Source organism: Anser cygnoides, chromosome 29 (assembly GCF_040182565.1).
Source record: "Anser cygnoides isolate HZ-2024a breed goose chromosome 29, Taihu_goose_T2T_genome, whole genome shotgun sequence".
Classification (NCBI taxonomy): domain Eukaryota; kingdom Metazoa; phylum Chordata; class Aves; order Anseriformes; family Anatidae; genus Anser; species Anser cygnoides.
Genome location: NC_089901.1, coordinates 2,742,734 through 2,757,250, shown reverse-complemented (window position 1 = coordinate 2,757,250; position 14,517 = coordinate 2,742,734). Strand labels below are relative to the sequence as shown.

General features: G+C 56.3%; 1 protein-coding gene across 1 annotated transcript; it reads left to right on the top strand.

Annotated features, from left to right (window-relative positions):
- The first annotated feature begins 3,432 nt into the window (after positions 1 to 3,432).
- Positions 3,433 to 14,458, top strand: LOC136787406 (maestro heat-like repeat-containing protein family member 7). The gene is made up of 20 exons (XM_066984596.1): positions 3,433 to 3,548; positions 3,617 to 3,816; positions 4,430 to 4,500; positions 4,695 to 4,823; positions 4,964 to 5,043; positions 5,222 to 5,345; positions 5,636 to 5,725; positions 5,812 to 5,916; positions 6,138 to 6,315; positions 7,042 to 7,148; positions 7,511 to 7,660; positions 7,878 to 8,032; positions 8,394 to 8,532; positions 8,814 to 8,951; positions 9,196 to 9,372; positions 9,773 to 9,928; positions 10,198 to 10,299; positions 10,509 to 10,611; positions 10,850 to 10,909; positions 11,213 to 14,458. The coding sequence occupies exons 1-20, from the start codon at positions 3,433 to 3,435 to the stop codon at positions 11,338 to 11,340; spliced, it is 2,508 nt and encodes an 835-aa protein (XP_066840697.1). The 3' UTR covers positions 11,341 to 14,458.
- Positions 14,459 to 14,517: the final 59 nt, after the last annotated feature.

The window sequence follows — 14,517 nt, the reverse complement described above, 5'->3', positions numbered from 1 at the left end:
TGGGAGAAATGTCAGGGCTGGGGTGGGGAGGAGCAAGGTTGTCCATGCAGTGTCAGATCTCAAGAGTCTGCTTTTCCTATCTATGCAGTTCCCCAAAGGAGACACCCTGGATCAATATCAATTAGTGAACTGAAATGCTCCAAACCGAAATTAAACTAAACGCACCCTTTAAGATGAGAAAAAAATTTTATTAGGTGCTCTTTGAAATCTTCCTCCTTAACTACACCATGAAAGCTCTCCAATTAGCTGTACAAGTCTTGAACAAAACTATGTAAGAAGCGTTAGGAGTTTCTTCATTTTAATGAGTTCCACGGTGTATTTTGGTGCTGAATTTATGAAGCTCAGGTACCGAGAGGAGAATGATGCAAGCGATTGAGAAAGTAAAGTCAGAAGAAAAAGCTGAAGTGACTTGGAGTGTTAACGGGCCCCGCTGAGGGCCGTTACTAAGAGAGTCTCCCCAAGAACTTGTTAGAGCAGATAATTGGAGGCCATGATTACAGATAGTCAAAGGCACTGTGATGAGAAATATTTTGATGAAGCAGGAGGGCCAAGGCCTGATACCAGCTACTGGAGGGGAGATCCTGCACACCCATGTCTGGTTCGGGGCTTTTCCTGGGGTCTGTGGGATGTGGTGGGCAGTGTGATGCCAAAAGAAGAACACTGTGCTGTGGTTTAACCCGGCCGGCAGCTGAACCCCACACAGCCGTTCGCCCACCTTCCCCCCTCCCTCTCTGGGATAGGGGAGAGAAACGGGAAAGTGAAGCCTGTGAGTTGAGATAAAGACAGTTTATTAAGACAGGAATAATAATAATAATAATAATAATAATAATAATAATAATAGTACTCCTACCAATAATGTGTACGAAACAAGTGATGCACAGTGCAATTGCCCACCACCCGCTGACCGATGCCCAGCCTATCCCCGAGCAGCCGGCCCCCCACCCCGGCCAGCCACCCCCATATATTGTTTAGCATGACGCCAGATGGTATGGAATACCCCTTTGGCCAGTTTGGGTCAGCTGTCCTGGGTCTGTCCCCTCCCAGCTCCTGCTGCACCCCCAGCCTGCTCGCTGGCAGGACAGAGCGAGAAGCCGAAAAGGCCTTGGCCTGGTGTAAACACTGCTCTGCGACAATCACAACATCAGCATGTTACCAGCGCTCTTCTCAGCCTAATCCAAAACATAGCACCCTACCAGCTCCTGTGAGGAAAATTAACTGTGTCCTAACTGGAACCAGGACAACATAGGCAAAAATAATCTGAGAGGCCACAGCCCCATGGGACGTGGTGATCGGCGGCCATCTTGGCCATGGCAATCAGGAAGCAGTTGAGTTTAAAATCTTTGGTGACAGGAGGAAAACTGCCACAAAACCTGCTTTTGGCAGGGGGGTTGGACCCGATGGTCTCTTGAGGTCCCTTCCAACCCCTCCAGTTCTGTGAACTCTGGACACGGGGAGGGCAGACTTCAGGCTGCTGAGGGAACTAGTTGGGAAGGTCCCCTGAGAAGCTGCTTGGGAAGGTATCGGGGTCCATCTTTTTAAGCACCACCTCCTAAGAGCACAGGAGCAGGCGATTCCAAAATGTCGGAAGTCAAGCAGGCGGGGCAGAAGGCCAGCTTGGCTGAGCAGGGATCTTCTTCTAGAGCTTAAGGGGAAAAAGAAAGCGTGTGGCCACTGGAAGCGAGGTCGGGTGACGTGGCAGGGCTACAGAGGTGCTGTTCGCCTCTGTCGGGAGAAAATTCGTGCGGCCAAAGCTCAGAGGTGAAGCTGGCTAGTACTGTGGGCGACAACACAGACATATAAATATATATATATATAAATATATGTATTGAATATGTTAACAGCAAAAGGAGGACTAGAGGAAACATCGGTCCGTTACTTGATGAGGCTGGTCACCTCACAAGCAGGGACACAGGTGAAGCAGAGACATTTAATGCCTTTGTCGCCTCTGTCTTCAAGAGCAGTGATGGGCTCTGGGACCCAAGGGGCCCAGAGTTGGAGGGCCGTGACTGCAGTAACAAAAACCTCCCAGCCAAGCCCACCCTGGATGCATATGAGTCTATGGGGCCTGAGGGGATTCATCCCAGGGTTCTCAGAGGGCCGACTAATCCTCGTCGCGTTCTACAACTTCCTCGCGAAGGGGAGTGGAGAGGCAGGTGACCTATTCAGCGTAAACAGCAGTGATAGGACCCGCGGGAATGGTGTTAAGCTGAGGCGGGGGAAGCTTAGGCTGGACATCAGGAAGAGGTTCTTCACCGAGAGGGTGGTCGCATGGTGGAACAGGCTCCCCAGGGACGTAGTCACTGCACCAACCCTGTCTGAATTTAAGAAGCGATTGGACTGTGCACTTAGTCACACGGTCTAAACTTTGGGCAGACCTGTGCGGTGCCAAGAGTTGGACTAGATGGTCCTTATGGGTCCCTTCCAACTCGGGATATTCTACGATTCTATGATTCTATGATAATGTCCTTGTGAGACCTCTCTCAATTATTTTTCAATGGTCTTGGGAGCCCAGAGAGGTCCAAGTTGACACTAGGCTGGCAATCGTTGTGACAGCTTTCAAGAAGGGCAAGAAAGAAGAGCCTGATAATTACGGACCTGCCAGTCTCTCTTCAGAGCCTAGTGAAAATATGGAGAAAACTGTCCTGGGCGTTACTGAAAAACACCTGAAAGACAACGCAGTCATTGGTCACAGCCCACCAAGGTTCATGAGGGGAAAGTCCTGTTTAACAAACTTAATTTCCTTTTATGACAACATCACCCATCTAGTTGACCAAGGGAAGCCAGGTTTTGGATTTCCATCAAGTTTTCAATACTGTTTCTCTCAGTATCCTTCTGGACAAAATGTCCGTTGTACAGCTAGATAAATACATGCTGTTTAGGGTGAAAAATTGGCTGATGCCAGGTGAGCAAGGTGGAGATAAATTAACTTGGCTACAACGCTAATGATGAGCTTTGCGCAGTGGCCAATTGCTGGCTGGCTTGAGGCGCGTGTCTCGGGGCGCCTTCTGCTCAAGAGCCATCAGGAGACCGTGTCTTTCATCCCTTCAGGTCTGCCCCTTTCCAGCTCGGGATATTCTAGGATTCCAAGTGTGGCGCCCAGCATTTGGCCTTGAATGCCACGCAGCTGGATGCGGCCCGTCGATCCAGCCTGTCCGGATCCCTCTGCAGAGCCTTCCTGCCCTCAAGCGGATCAACCCTCCTGCCCAGCTTGGTGCCGCCCGCGAACGTACGGCGCCCGGACGCCCGGGACCCACCCAGCCCAGGCGCGTGTCACACTGGGACCCTTTGTGACATCACCTGATGACACCCCAGGGGTCCGCCTTATAAGAGTGCAGCCGTGGCTCGGACCCTCAGTGTCGGTGCACGGCAGTGACGGACAGGGCAGGAGCACAGGGCCTTCGAGGAGTCCCCGAGCACAGCCCACGTCCCGCAATGCCGCAACCGCCCGCCCACAGGAGCCGCCGTTTTATCCTGAAGGGCCGTGTTCGCAAGCCAAAGTCTCCTTCTGAATCCGATGAGGAGGGAGGCATGCCCCCCAAGAAGCCCAGGCTGGCCTGGCAGGAGACCTGGTCTTCTGAGGGCAGCAGCCGGCCAGCAGAGGACAGCTTGCTGGCAGAGGGCAGCAGCCCGGCCGCGGAAAGCAGCCCGGCAGCAGCCCGGCCGCGGAAAGCAGCCCGGCAGCGGAAAGCAGCCCGGCCGCGGAAAGCAGCAGCGGAAAGCAGGCCGCGGAAAGCAGCCCGGCAGCGGAAAGCAGCCCGGCCGCGGAAAGCAGCCCGGCAGCGGACAGCAAGGACGAGTCGCAGCTGCTGGATCCCAGTGAGTCAGGGTCACGGGGATGGGGTGGGGAGGGTTGGGGACAGCGAGACCCCTGCTTGACTCCAGGACTCCTTTCCTGGCTAACCCGGCGGGTGGGCCCGATGGTGCTGAGCTTCCTCCACAGCACCACAGAATCCCAGGACGCTTTGGGCTGGGGGGGACGTCAGCGATCACGACGCCTCCCCCCAGCCCAGGCTGCCCAAAGCCCACCCAGCCTGGCCGTGGGCAGCGCCAGGGAGGGGGCACCGCAGCCTGCGCCAGGGCCTCACCACCCTGGGCGTGAAGGATAGAAATCCCTCCCTGACCGAAAGAAACCTGCCCTCTTTTAGGTTAAAGCCGTCACCCCTTGTCCTGTCGCTGCACTCCCTGATGAAGATCCCCCCCAGCTTTCCCGGAGGCCCCTTTGGGCACTGGGAGGCCGCAGCGAGGTCCCCCCGCAGCCTTCTCCAGGCTCCACAAGCCCAGCTCCCTCAGCCTCTCTTCCCAGCAGAGCTCCTGCAGCCTCTGGGCATCCTCGCGGCCTCCCCACGTCCTTCTGGGGCTGGGGCCCTTCCTCTCCTCACTCCTGCATTCAGCCCCTCTCTGCAGCACTCTTTGCTTTCCTCCTTTCCAGATAAGGCAAGGAAACTGTGCAAAGACACATCCGTGGAATTCATCGAGGCTTATGTCCGCGGCACAGAAAAGGTAACGGCAACCGCTTGCATCGCAGCCGTGCTCCTGGCGCTGCCACGGCTCTGCTGCGGGGCTGCTGGAGGGCTGCTGGCTGGGCAGAGCCGTGGCCTCCGGGCGTCCCACACAGCTCCAGACCCCTCAAGGCTTTGGTCCTGCTGGCCGTGGGTGTCCCCCTAACGCTCTGTTGGTGTCTTTGTGGCTGCCAGGACAAGGAGGCGCAGAAGATGCTGTTCCTCAGCAAAATCTGCGCTCTGTGCAGAACTGTTTCGGAGAAGGGCTTGACGCTGGACTTGCATGCCTTCTGCCGCAAAAATAAGCTGGTGGAGAACATCATGGTGAGAGGATGTGCGGCGGGTTGGGGAAGGGGCAAGACCCCCGGCACCAGCCCCCTGGGAGGCCGGGGCTGGGGCAGCGCTGGCTCTGCTGGTGCTGGGTGCCGGCGGCTGCAAGGTCTCATCCCGCTTGTGCTCTGCAGGCGCTGCTGGAAAAGGAGCCCATGGACAGCTTGAACACAGAATTTCGGCAGAAGGCCATGGAGACCATCGCCGTCCTCAGGTGAGTGCCCAGCCCCTGGTTGGGCCAGCACATCCCCAGGGCAATGTCCTGGTGGCCCTGAAGCTGGCAGGGAGGCTGCCCGTCCCTCCCAGGGATGCCTGGCCAAGGGAGGTCCGTGTCCTCCTTCATAAGCCTCGAGGCACTGCGTCCAACAGGCTCCTCTCTCTCTCTCCCTCAGCAACACCGTGCCGAGAGCACTGCACGGCAAAAAGGAGAGTCTCCGGAACGCGTGCTACAGGAGCGTCTTCTTTCTGCCTCCGGAGTCGGATGTGCCAGAGACAGAAAGAGCGCTCTACACCAAGGTATGTGCTGGGCGAGGTACCGGCACCCCCAGTCCTGCTGAGCTGCTGCCTTGCTTCCCCGTGCTGAGACAACTGGAGACCAGTGCAGGGCCGGGGCCCAGATTTGCTTTCCCAGCCTCATCCCTTCTTCCCCTTCCCCTTCCCTGGCCTGATCCAGTGCTGCAGGAGGTCTGCACGCAGCAGCTTTTTAGCCCCAAAGCCACCCCTGGGCTCCAGAGGGGCTCAGAGCCAGCTCCTGGGGCTGAGAAGGGCCACAGAAATAATTCAGTGATCATCTGTCCTCCTTGCAGACTATGAATGCCATGGACCCCATGCTGGCGGCCTTCGTACGCAACTGTCCCACCGCCAGCATCAGCGCAGAGTTGCAGAATATCTTGGAGGTTTGGCATTTGCAAAGAATTTCCAAAGAATCCTCTCAGGTCACATTTGCAGACCCCTGTCAGCCCAGCAACTTCTCTCCTTGCAGGTGCTGCTGGACCTTGCTGGCTCCAAAAACTCAACTGTGCGTGAGAGAGCTGTGACGAGGATTGAGAGGCTGAGTGACTTCATCCTCTCACATTTTGTGGCCAAGGTAAGGAACAAGGAATTCCCGACCCTTTCGTGCATCCCAGAGCATCCTGCCACTCAGGGGTGCCTGCGAGGCAAGCCTGGGTGCATGTGAGGGCCTCAGCACCCTGAAGCAAGGCTCTTCGTCCCTCCTTTGCCCCTGCTCTTCCCTCCCCAGGCCCTGCTCTCTCAGGGGCCGGCTCTGCCTCCACTAAGCCCTTTGTCTCTCCTCCCTCCCTCCCCCAGATCTCAGACTACAATGAAAAACACAAGGACAGCCACAAAGATCTCAGAAAGCTCTACATCCCCATCCTGGGCCAGCTGCTGGGCCACCTCTTCATTGTCAGCTGTGGCACAGATTCCGTCAGTTGCACAGCTTTTGATGCTCTTTTTCGCTTCTACAAAATCATCTCAGATGGAAGAGGTAAGAGAAGGTGTGGTGGGCAGCGTCCGTCTGCACACAGACATCTGCTGGTATGTCTGCTTCTTTTCCCCGAGTATTGTGAAGGATTGTTCTTTTGCTTGGTGGAGGCTGTCCATGAAAGTCTGCCAGGGTCCCTGACCTCCTCTGCTCCTCACAGCAGCTTCCCGCAGGAATCTGGCTATCGTTTTCCACAGAAGCTAAACGCTCACCTCATGTCCAGGAGCAGTTCTCTGCTGCTGTCCTTCTCAACCCTCCCCAGCTCACCTACCACGCCGTTTCGCGGTATTCCCCAGTCTAAGCCATCAATCGATTGCCACTTCCCAAACCACATCTTCCCTGAGGAGTGAACAGCAGAGCCAGCCGTGCATCACCAGGGATGGTGACGCCCTCCAGAATTCTCCTTGACTGTTTGCTCCCTGCCGTCTTGCAAGCAGATGGCAGGGAGCTTCCTGCACATCCCGACCCCGAGCAGAAGGGGTCTGTGACACGCTGCTACCCCCACGGCACCCAGCGCCATTGCTTCTCCTCCTTCTGCATCATCCCTGAGGTCCCTCTTGCTCCCAGCAGCCGTCACCCTGTGCTTTACATCCCTGCCCACCACTCTCCTCAGCATGGGTCTGAGCCTCCCTCCTCAGCCATTCCTAGTGAAAGTGCTTTTCACCATTTGGCAAGCTTGTTGGCAAAGATGCTCTTCCCTACTGACTCTTCGGTGTTCCCCCTGTTTAGAATGCTCGCTGACAAAGGACATGGAAAGTTACGCAGAGACACACAAGAGTTTGAAGGATGCGACATTTCCATTGATTGTAATGTCCTTTCCCTGTGAGATTGCCGAGGTAATGAGCTCTGGCCTTGCTGGGAATCTTGTCCGTAGCATCAGCAGGCAACTCGTGTGAGCAAAGGGGTCCAGAACCGCTGGGGCTGGCACGGCCTCCCTCGCCCTGGTGAGAGGGTTCCTCTTGTCCCGAAGCTGGGGCTATGCGAAGGCTGCTCCCCTGTGTCCCGGCAGCAGCTCCAGCCCTCCTGGCCACCAGCAAGCCCTGGTTACCTGCAGGGCCAGCACTCTGTCCCCGTACGCCCCATCCTCACTCCCTCCCCCTGAGGGCCCTCTCTCCGGAGCTGCCCTTGCTGCTCAGCTAAGCAGCACCCTTGGGACACTCAGTGCGGCATGTCCTCCCTCCCCTCCTCCTTCCCACAGGCGTTTGGAGGATACCTCTTCCCTTCTGAGAGGCTGGACATCATCCTCACAGCCCTTGAAGCTTTACAAGACTCCAGCGTCCATGACAAGCAGGGCGCCTGCAGCGTGCTGGACACAGCCTTGGAGGACCCCAAGTACTGGCTGACAGATGTAAGTGGCCTGTGGCCATTGCCCTGCCCTTGAGCTCTTTCAGGCGTTGTTCCTCCATCCCTCCCTCCCTCCTTGCCTCCCTCGCACATCGAGGTCTCTTGGGCTCCAGAAGCCACGTGAAGGCAGCAGAGAGCAATGGAAGGGGCCAAGGTTTCAGTGGCAGCTGTGGAAATGGCTGCAGTCCGGTGGACACACCATTCCCACCTTGTCCCCCCAGGTGCCAACGATCATGGAGGGCATCAGAAAAAACCTGGACAGCATCCACACGGCATCAGCGCGGCGCTGCCTGGACTCCCTGCTTCTCCAGCTGACCAACCTGATGTCCAGGGAAGAAGTCAAGAACCTGCTGCAGTTCTCTCCGCCAAGTGACAGGTCCTGGCCTTAACATCCTTGAGGGCTTGTTCCACGTCGGGAGATGCACCTGGAGACTCTCTGCTTGCCAGAGCCATGGCAAACGGCAGGGCATCCCCAAGGAGCACAGCCCTCCATCCCACCAACGTGTTCCAGCCCCACTGGGCCAGCCAGGGCTGCAGCAGCCCAGCTGTCCAAGGCAGCCCAGAGCCCCCCTGCCCCCAGGGAACGCCAGCTCAGACCCTTCCTGCTTGCCCAGGCTGGGCCCCCAGCGCTCCCCAAGTCACAGGGGCTGCAGGACAGCCTGGGTCCTACGGGGCTGGCCCGGGCCGTGGCCCTGCGGCTGAGGCAGCCCCACTGACAGAGTATTCTGTGCTTGCAGCACTGCCCTGGGCATGTGGGAGGTGGTCCTGGCAATGCCGCAGACCTTGCAGAAGGTTTTAAACGCGCTGATGGAAGACTTGCCACTGCGCAACTGGTGCACCGCGGTCACAGAAGACACCTGCATCCGTCGCTTGGCTGTGAGTTCCCAGATGAAACCTTGCTCCCAGCAGGGCTGCGCGTGGCCCTTCAGGCACACAGGCACAGCCCTGTCCCCATCTACCCCCAACCTGCCAGCTCCCCCAGGGCGTACGGACACATCGTCCCTGGGGCCGGCAGGGCCGGCAAGCCCCCGTAACCAGCCGCGCCTGGTGCCTTTGGTGCCAGCTCGCGCTGCTCCATCCCTGCCCAAAGGCGGGAGAAGAAGAGGCTGCAGGGAGCCCTGCAGGCCCTGCCAGGCTCCCCCTGCTCTTTCTTGCAGATGCTGGCCCAGAATCACGTTTCGGAAGAGGAGTTTGGTAACCCAGTGCACCTGCAGAGTTACCTGAAGCACCCAAGCCCAGCGATGCGCTTGATGGCTCTCAAAGGGCTCTCCACCGTGTCAGAGAGCCCTGAGAAGGTGAGCGGGCCATCGTCAAGCAAAGCCATGTTGGCAGCCTGGGGCTTTGCTCTTCTGCCCTCCCGTCCCTCCCCGTTGCTCTCCCCGCATCCCTGTAGTGCGCCCGCGGCCACTGCTTGCAGGAGGCGATTGCCATGCCAGCTGCCAGGAAGCAAGGCAGGAGGCTGGTGCTCAGGAACCAGAGCCCTTTGCCCAGGGTGGTCTCTCACGGCTTCACGGAAGGGAAACTGTGTCTTTCCTACAGGCAAGAAAAATTCAGGTCGTGCTGCCAGACATCCTGGAGGCCCTGCAGGACACCAACGCAGACGTCGTGCTGAAGGCCCTGCTTGTGCTGCGGAACGTGATGGCTCGTGTGGAGAGGAGAGAGGCCGGTCGCACGGCTCTGCAGCTGGCTGAGAAGCTCCTGCCACTCTTTGACCACGTAAGTGTGCTGCGGGAGCCCGAGCCCTCAGCTGGGCCCCCTGTAATGAGGGCTGCCCTTCAGCCCGGCCCTGTGGGCAGCACTCAGGCAGGGCCTCGCCAGTCTCCTCGTCAGCCCAGCCGCTGGGGAGCTCTGCTTGGACATGGCTGGTGCGGCCGGTGGCGAAAGTGGGGTGGCTGGCGGGCAGCCTGTGCTGGCAACCGACTGCGTTGCCTTTCACGGGCACCAGGCCTTGCAGCTGCCCCGGCAGGGCTGCTGAGCAGCTCCTCTGGGAAGGATCCAGCGCCGAAGCATCTCCCAGTTCTGCGATCTCCCTTCGCGTCAGCCACGCTAATGCCCCTGCTCCCCATGGGCGGGCAGCAGCTGTTGCTGAAATTCATCCTGTCCTCCTCCCTGCCAGGAGTCCAGCCAGGTGCGGGAGCACTCCATCTGCCTCTTCCAAGCCGTGACGGAGGCTGTGCTGCGGCAAAGGAAGAGGGCACTGAAGAGGACAGTGCACAGCAGCCTTCTCCCACTCTACTTTCGGATGAGAGACCAGAGTGAGAGCGTAGCAAAGGTACAGATCTCAGAGCTGACCAGTTACGTGGGCGAGGGTGTGCCGACACCACAGGGATGCTCTGGGGGATCCCTGGCCGGCAGCGTGAGCTGCCTCCGATGGCGGCTGTCCCGTGTCCTTGCCCTGGCCATGGAACCCCGTGCACGCCGTCCCCCACCACAGCCTCCCGGAACGCGCTGGGAAAGGCTCGCAGCCCTGCCAAGAGGAGGGGACAGAGGGTCTCCTTCCCAAGGCTGTGCTGCCATGTCCCAACCTCTGCTGCTCCACAGGCCTCTGGGGAAGCTCTCGTCGTCGCTGCAGAGTTTCTGCGACGCAAAGAACTCAAGCACTTGGCCCAGACAAAACAGACCTGCAGGATCGGGGAGTGCTTGGTAAGGACGACCCCACAGGCCCCAGCCCCAGCTGGGCAAACGTGCCCGGCCAGAGCCCGCTGCCTGCAGCCGCATCCTCGCTCCCTTCCTTCCAGCACAGAGCCCCAGGGGGCTCTTCTGCAGGCCCCTCTGCCCTCCCTGCCCCCAGGATGCTGGAGGAGACCCTGGGGAGGGTCTGCAAGCCCCGTGACCTTGTGTTCTCTCTCCAGCTGCAGCAGGACGGAGGCAGAGTAGAAGAATACCTGCAGCAGAGCCAGCCCTACCTGCAGGACTCGCAGACCGTCTTGCGACTTGAGGCCGTCAGGTTCATTGGTGAGCCCAGCCCCTGGGTCCCTCTTTGGGCAGCCTTTGGCAGCCCCAGGCACTGCCCTGGCAGCGAGGCGCAGCCCTGTTGCCCCCAGAGCCCCCCGACTGGGCCCTTGCTCCAGCCCCCCTCGGGCAATGACCTTGCTGGGGTGCAGGAGGGGGCACAGCCTGGCTGGCCAGGCCAGGGGCTGCGCTGCTGGGAGCGTGCTGGGGAGCGGGGCTCTGATGGGAACTCTGTGTCTAGGGCTTGCTGCGCGCTACTCCGGGGACCAGAGCGAGGAGAAGCAGAATGAAATCATCAGCGGTGAGTGAGGGCAGTGGTGTGTGTGCTAGGGCTGGGGGGACAGGGGCAGAGGCCCCCATGCCTTGCCCTGCTCCAGGGAAATGCTTCGGGGCGGAGGAGCAACGCAGGCATAGGAAGGAGGGAGAGGAGACGGGGGAGCCCGGCATGTCAGGGAATGCCCTCCCAGCCTGGAGTTGGGCAGTGCTGCTGAAAGGGTTGAGTGTCGAAAGGGAAGAGTCGAGTGGGGCTGGCATGGTCTGCAGGGGATGCCTGGGGATCTCTGCAAGGAGTGGGTTTTCATCTCTGCTCTTCTTTCTTTGGCAGTCCTCCGGTCTTCAGGGAAGGATGTGGAACCCATGGTCAGATGCCTGGCAGCTCAGACCATCATGATCCTGGCGTCAAGGCGTAACAGAACGTCAGGACGGAGATTTCGACAGCTGTGGTGCTGCTAGCCACGCAGCACTCCTCAATACATCAATATATATCTTAATAGAACCGGGTTCTTGTCTCATTATTCCAGCAGCTCCTTCCAAGTGACTCGGTGCCGTGACGCTGAGCTAACTTGGAGGCTACCAAGGACGTCTTTTCCCTGGGCCCGGTGACTGCTTGGTGCCTACTCAATGAAAGAGCCACAGAACCGCTGCGGTTGGAAAAGGCCCTTCAGCTCAAGTCCAGCCGTCAGCTAACACTACCAGGCCCACCACAAAAGCACGGCCCTTAGCACCAAGTCCACACATTTCTTTAATAGCTCCAGGCCACGTTTGGAAGAGGCTTCCAGGCTTCTGGGTTTGCCCTGAGCAGCCCCTTTTGTTACTGTGCTGCTAGCAGGGAGGCCAGCTGTGACCCGGGGCTGCACATTGCCTGCTGCTGCCTGCAGCCACAGGGATGTCACTGTAGAGACAACAGGAGTGTCACCAACATACATGAGATCTGAGGGCTTATCCAGGGACAAGAATCACAATGTGGAAGCCGAAAGAGAGCAGCAGTGAAAAGGCCACGTCCTGCTGCTGGCCATGGCCACGGCTCCAGGGAAGCAGCAGCCCCGACCCAAAGGCAGCAGAGAGGCAGAGCCCAGCGGGCAGTGAGGTGGAGCCCCGAGGGCCACCGGGGCTGCTCCTCCATGTGGCAGCTGGGCTCTTGGACCCGAGCCCCTCCTGCATGCTGGAGCTGCTCCCCCAGCTCCAGAGGAGATGGGAAGAGATGGCAGCTGAGACCAGTGAAGTTCTGATGCTTTCTTTATTTTCGTTATCTCTACTGGAAGCCTCGTTCTAAAGGAAAATGAAAGAATGAGGGGAAAAAAAAGAATAATTAGTAGAAAGGAGAAGGAGAAGAAGAAGGAGAAGAAGGAGAAGAAGGAGAAGAAGAAGAAGTAGTAGAAGAACAAGAAGAAGAACAAGAAGAAGAAGGAGAAATACCTGGGAAATAATAATAAAGAAAAATAAGTACAGGAAATCGTCCAACGTGATTTTTCAGATAACCTGTGATTATCTGAATCACAGAGGCACAATGCAATGCTTTTTGCCTTCTACCACTACAGCACAGTATGTAGGACTCTCCCGTACTCTGTGCATTGACCTGACGGGTCATTTCACACTATTTACTTTCATATCCCTGTTGGAAGGGGATGATTCACAAACTGGGGTAAGCTGATGGGTTCTGCCTCAGCCCTTTGAAGTGTCCTGCTCTTGAGTCTTTCAGCCTGAGATTGCCACAGATGACCCCTGATGGTAAATGGCTGTTCAGCTGCTAACTAGGAATAAGGGAGAGTATATTGGGTCTTCCAGTGGCCATTTCAACTTTAGGTGAATCCCAAGAACCCACTGAACAAGGGTGTTGTCTTTGAAGGGGTCTCATGTGTTGGGCTGGGCTGGCGTTATTGGGACAAAGACCACTGCTGGCAGTGGACATGCTCTGGTATCTCCACCTGGCTCCATCTGCATCCTCCAAAGGGCTCTGGTCTCTCGCATGTCCTGCTTGCTTACTGTCTTGACAGCAGAGCTCTGCCTGAATACCCAGTAATTTCTTTAGTACTTGGGTAAAAGAGCAACTACTCGTCACCTCAAATGTTTCAATCCTTTTTATAAAACATTACACGCTTTGTGTGTAATTTCTATCATGAAGAAATGTGAATTTTCAGGATGTATATTCATCGCTGGAGAAGAAATCCTGAAGTTCACCTGTACTTGCATTGTCATCGCTTTGTCTAGCATGGTGTGCTCCCTCACCTTCCAGGCACATCCACAAGTTTTGATTACACAGACCCTGCTGAATGTCCCCTTTCCAGCCGCCTGTCTGGACCTATGCACTTCCCTTGGTTCTCCTGGTTTGCCCTCCCCTTACTCTTTGATCATTAGACTGCTCTCACAGACCCAGTTGCTGCTTTGAGCTTCAGGTAGAAGCAGCCCAGCTTGTCCATCTATCAGCAGTCTGTCTAATTGTTTCCTTACCAAGATCCTCATCATTTCTCATTGAGTTCATATGATATGGATTAATAATAACACTATCATTTTTAATTGCCTGTCTATCAGTATAAAATACTTCTACAGTCATTCTTTTGTGAAGGTAAACGTCACAGGAGGCATACACGATGAGCTTGCTTTGTTTTCTGGATAATTGCAGCGTGTTTTCACGTTCTTTGGCTGGAAATAGGAAAAACCCTTCTGCACCTGAGTGCAGCCAGGTGTCTAAGGAAAGCAGGTGGGAGCTGGTGCAAAGGAGCTGTAACATCCAGCTGCAGACTTTGGTGCAGAAGTGTGGTGTAAGGAAAAGTGGTGCAAGCACCAAGTAGACAATGGGAGAAATGTCAGGGCTGGGGTGGGGAGGAGCAAGGTTGTCCATGCAGTGTCAGATCTCAAGAGTCTGCTTTTCCTATCTATGCAGTTCCCCAAAGGAGACACCCTGGATCAATATCAATTAGTGAACTGAAATGCTCCAAACCGAAATTAAACTAAACGCACCCTTTAAGATGAGAAAAAAATTTTATTAGGTGCTCTTTGAAATCTTCCTCCTTAACTACACCATGAAAGCTCTCCAATTAGCTGTACAAGTCTTGAACAAAACTATGTAAGAAGCGTTAGGAGTTTCTTCATTTTAATGAGTTCCACGGTGTATTTTGGTGCTGAATTTATGAAGCTCAGGTACCGAGAGGAGAATGATGCAAGCGATTGAGAAAGTAAAGTCAGAAGAAAAAGCTGAAGTGACTTGGAGTGTTAACGGGCCCCGCTGAGGGCCGTTACTAAGAGAGTCTCCCCAAGAACTTGTTAGAGCAGATAATTGGAGGCCATGATTACAGATAGTCAAAGGCACTGTGATGAGAAATATTTTGATGAAGCAGGAGGGCCAAGGCCTGATACCAGCTACTGGAGGGGAGATCCTGCACACCCATGTCTGGTTCGGGGCTTTTCCTGGGGTCTGTGGGATGTGGTGGGCAGTGTGATGCCAAAAGAAGAACACTGTGCTGTGGTTTAACCCGGCCGGCAGCTGAACCCCACACAGCCGTTCGCCCACCTTCCCCCCTCCCTCTCTGGGATAGGGGAGAGAAACGGGAAAGTGAAGCCTGTGAGTTGAGATAAAGACAGTTTATTAAGACAGGAAAATAATAATAATAATAATAATAATAATAATAATAA